The following is a 2,980-nucleotide window of genomic DNA, read 5'->3' as shown; positions in this document are numbered from 1 at the left end:
CAGGTACCGGGGGGACCATTGTGTCACCGTCCCCAGTGGGATCAGATGAAGGCGATGGGCAGGGAAACGCCTGAAGCTGGCCAGGATGAGCCCCTTGCCCACCAGACAGCAGCTCCGGTGCTGAGAAATCCCCAAAATGAGGAGATGCAGGTCCAGATAAAGCATTTATTTCAAAGATAAAATAAAGCCAACAGGGTATGAGCCGAGGTAGATGCTCTGGCTACCCACACGGCTCCCGGCACACGGCGCAGTCCCTAGAAGCTGCCTGCTACGTGGGCATCAGACCTCAAGGAGGTCCTGAACCCTGCCATGAATGAACCCCAGCATCCAACTGGGTACTTACAGGCAGAAACACCCCGTGAAGCCCCAAGGTGCTCCCCCCCACCCCACAGAGAAGCCCCTTCTCCAAAGCAGCCAGCATGCAAAGAGCCCGTCTTTGAGACCTAGCATGGGGGCAGGAGATGAATCAGGGAGGGGGCAAATTGGGGCAGTTTGCTGGCTTTCAGGAGGGGGTACCAGCGTGTCCCAGCCTGCAGCGCGGCAGGAGGAGGATGTCGTAGCCCTGGGGACGGTTTCGGGAGCGTGGAGGCAGGACCCCGCACCGACGTCCTTGGGGCCAGCGCCTCGCTAGACTTTAGACTTCGGGGGTGGCCAGCTGCAAAGAAACCCAAGAGCTGCTGCTTCTTCTGAAGGAGGGGGGGTGGGGGGGGAATAACAGAGCTGGGGGGGGATAACGGAGCTCGGGGTGACCCCCAGGTGCCCACCAGCCTCTCTCCTCCACCCCCTGTGCCCACCCATGCCCGGTGCAGCGAGGCGGAGGTGCCGGGGTGCTCCCGGGGAGGGGGGGCCATGCTTTCCCGGGGTGGGAGGAGGTCTGTCATGCGGGTGGGAGTCGGATGCTACTCTGGGGAGCCAGCCCGGCCCCAACTCCGCTTCTAACTGGGCTGTTCTTTGGGGTCGTAGATCACCTCGGAGTAGCTGGGTGGCCTAGAGAGGTCAGTCAGTGGCACTGCCAGGTCCACCCGGGTGGCACTGGGCACGATGAGCATGGCCTGGGGGAGAGCAGGAGCAGGGGGGAAGTGCTGGGGGTCTGGCCAGGGCTTGACCCCACTGCCCTTCACCCCCCTGCCCTACCTCATTGGAGCTGAGGCGAGTAGCCCGGCACCAGAAATTAGCGGTGGCCACGGCGATGCAGAACTCCAGGATGGTGAAGATGAGCAGCACGATGGAAATCCCGTTCCCTGCGAGCTCCAGGATGGGGGAAAAACCCCATCAGCAGCGCCCAGGAGGAAGAAACCCACTCTTGGCCCCACCCCACTTTCTAGGGTGAGAATTTTAGGGTGAGGATTTTGAGGTTCCCCTCCTGGGTCTCCCACCGATCCTAAAGCACCTCAGCCCCGGCTCTGCAGTGCCAAGGTCACGCTCAGAGCCCTCCGTCTCGCCGCTTTTACGGCTTGCGGAGAGAAATGGGCACTTCCAGGGTGTGACTCATCCCCCGAGGTATCAGCCTAAAATAGGTCAGGCACACGGCACCGCGCCCGCAGTCGGGGTGCTGCTGGTCATGGGCTCCCCACTCCCCAACAGCAACAGGGCTGCACCCCAAAGCCCCCCCCCCACCCCCCAAGAAGGACTCAGGCAGCATCCAGGGGGGATGAAGGGATGGAAAAGGGGACAGGGGAGGTTCCCAAAAGGCTTATCCCTGTCCGGGAAGGCTCAGCCAGCCCCAGGCACCCGAAAGCGGAGGCTGAGGGGGGGCCCAGCTGAGCCCCCACTTACCAAGACGAGATAGCTGTAGTAGTTGAAGCTGGAGCGGTAGAGCCCGTTCAGGTTGAGGTCTACGATGAAGGCGACGATGCCCAGCAAAGCGAAGATGGCGCTGATGACGTTCATGGTCTGGCTGCCTTTCACCTGCGGGCGCAGAGAGGCTTTGGGGACGGCTTCGGGGCAGGCGTTGGACCCCAAAACCCACGGGGACACCCACTACCCCGGCTTTGCAGCACTACCCCGGGCTGCCCTTGGGGGGTTTTATTTCTTCCCTCCTTCCTGTTGCTCGTTTACAGACACAAGTTCAAACACGGTTTTGCCCCCACAGGTTTCACCCAGGGTCAGCTGCTCCCCACCCACCCCCCTGTCCCCCCCAGCTCCAGCAAGCTGTGGGGACCCCCGAGGACACTCACCGCACACTCCGTGGGGCTCTTCTCCGCCCCGATGGAGAGGCAGCCTGAGATGATGAACTGCGCCAGGAGAGAAAGGGGAGGACACAGTCAGCTGGCACCCAGGTCACCCCGAGCCCCCCCCAACCCACCCAGCACTAACAGGCTGCCCACGCGCACAGCCCCATGGCTCTTGGGGGGCACAAGATTCCCCCCTTGTGCCTTGTTGCTCCTTGAGGTTGAAAGCTGCCGAAGCAGAGCCCCCAGTGGGTCTCTCTCCCCACGGACATCCTTCCCCAGTGGGGATTTCTTTCCCCCCGTGGACATCCCCCCCCCGGCCCCACGCTACGCACAGACACGCCGCCCAGGAAGGGGATCTCGCCGATGACGAAGACGGAGGTGTAGACGTTGGTGAGCGTCGTCAGGACGATCCCGAAGCCGATGTGCATGAAGCCGGTCATGATCTGGATGGTCTGTAGGATGGGACAGGGCCAGAGTGGGACCAATTCACCCCCCCAAATCCCCCTACACACAGACCCACCCCCCCGGGGATGGGGGTGCTCCTGGCCCCGAACCACTCCGGAGCCGCAGCAGGGAGCAACAGGAGGGGCAGAAACCTTCAGGAATAGGGCGGGGGGGATTTTTCAGGGGTGCCAGCCCCCCCCCAAACCACCTACCTCCCCCAAACTCACCCCCATCACTCGGTTCTTGCCCTTGGGCAGGGTCTCAGCCGTGTACATCACGGCGCGGCTGCCCAGCCGCAGGCTCCCCATCCCCTGCATAGAGGCAGCGGGGGGCAGCGGGACACCCCCCTACCCCCCCGCCAC

At 63.2% G+C, this 2,980-nt stretch overlaps 1 protein-coding gene across 6 annotated transcripts; it reads right to left on the bottom strand.

Annotated features, from left to right (window-relative positions):
- Positions 1-369: 369 nt before the first annotated feature.
- On the bottom strand, positions 370-2,980 carry LOC141950176 (membrane-spanning 4-domains subfamily A member 12-like). 6 transcript variants are annotated; one of them, XM_074884649.1, is made up of 7 exons: positions 2,846-2,980; positions 2,507-2,626; positions 2,178-2,234; positions 1,777-1,908; positions 1,135-1,248; positions 969-1,052; positions 370-655 (listed from the first exon to the last, which is right to left on the bottom strand). In XM_074884649.1, the coding sequence occupies exons 1-7, from the start codon at positions 2,933-2,935 to the stop codon at positions 635-637; spliced, it is 618 nt and encodes a 205-aa protein (XP_074740750.1). In that variant the 5' UTR covers positions 2,936-2,980; the 3' UTR covers positions 370-634. The 6 variants fall into 6 exon arrangements, with proteins under 6 accessions (XP_074740750.1, XP_074740752.1, XP_074740753.1 ...); XM_074884651.1 differs by having other exon boundaries at positions 1,135-1,241; XM_074884652.1 differs by lacking the exon at positions 969-1,052.

This window comes from Strix uralensis, chromosome 15 (assembly GCF_047716275.1).
Source record: "Strix uralensis isolate ZFMK-TIS-50842 chromosome 15, bStrUra1, whole genome shotgun sequence".
Taxonomy (NCBI): Eukaryota; Metazoa; Chordata; class Aves; order Strigiformes; family Strigidae; genus Strix; species Strix uralensis.
The sequence above is the reverse complement of the archived record's forward strand: the minus strand, read 5'-3'. Positions and strand labels throughout refer to the sequence as shown.

Coding starts and splice junctions, on each gene's coding strand:
- LOC141950176 (XM_074884647.1), bottom strand. CDS start 2,935: ATGCAGGGGATGGGGAGCCTGCGGCTGGGCAGCCGCGCCGTGATGTAC. Junction 2,235..2,506: donor CCTTCCTGGGCGGCGTGTCT/GTGCGTAGCGTG, acceptor CTCCTGGCGCAG/TTCATCATCTCAGGCTGCCT. Junction 1,249..1,776: donor ACTACAGCTATCTCGTCTTG/GTAAGTGGGGGC, acceptor CCCATCCTGGAG/CTCGCAGGGAACGGGATTTC.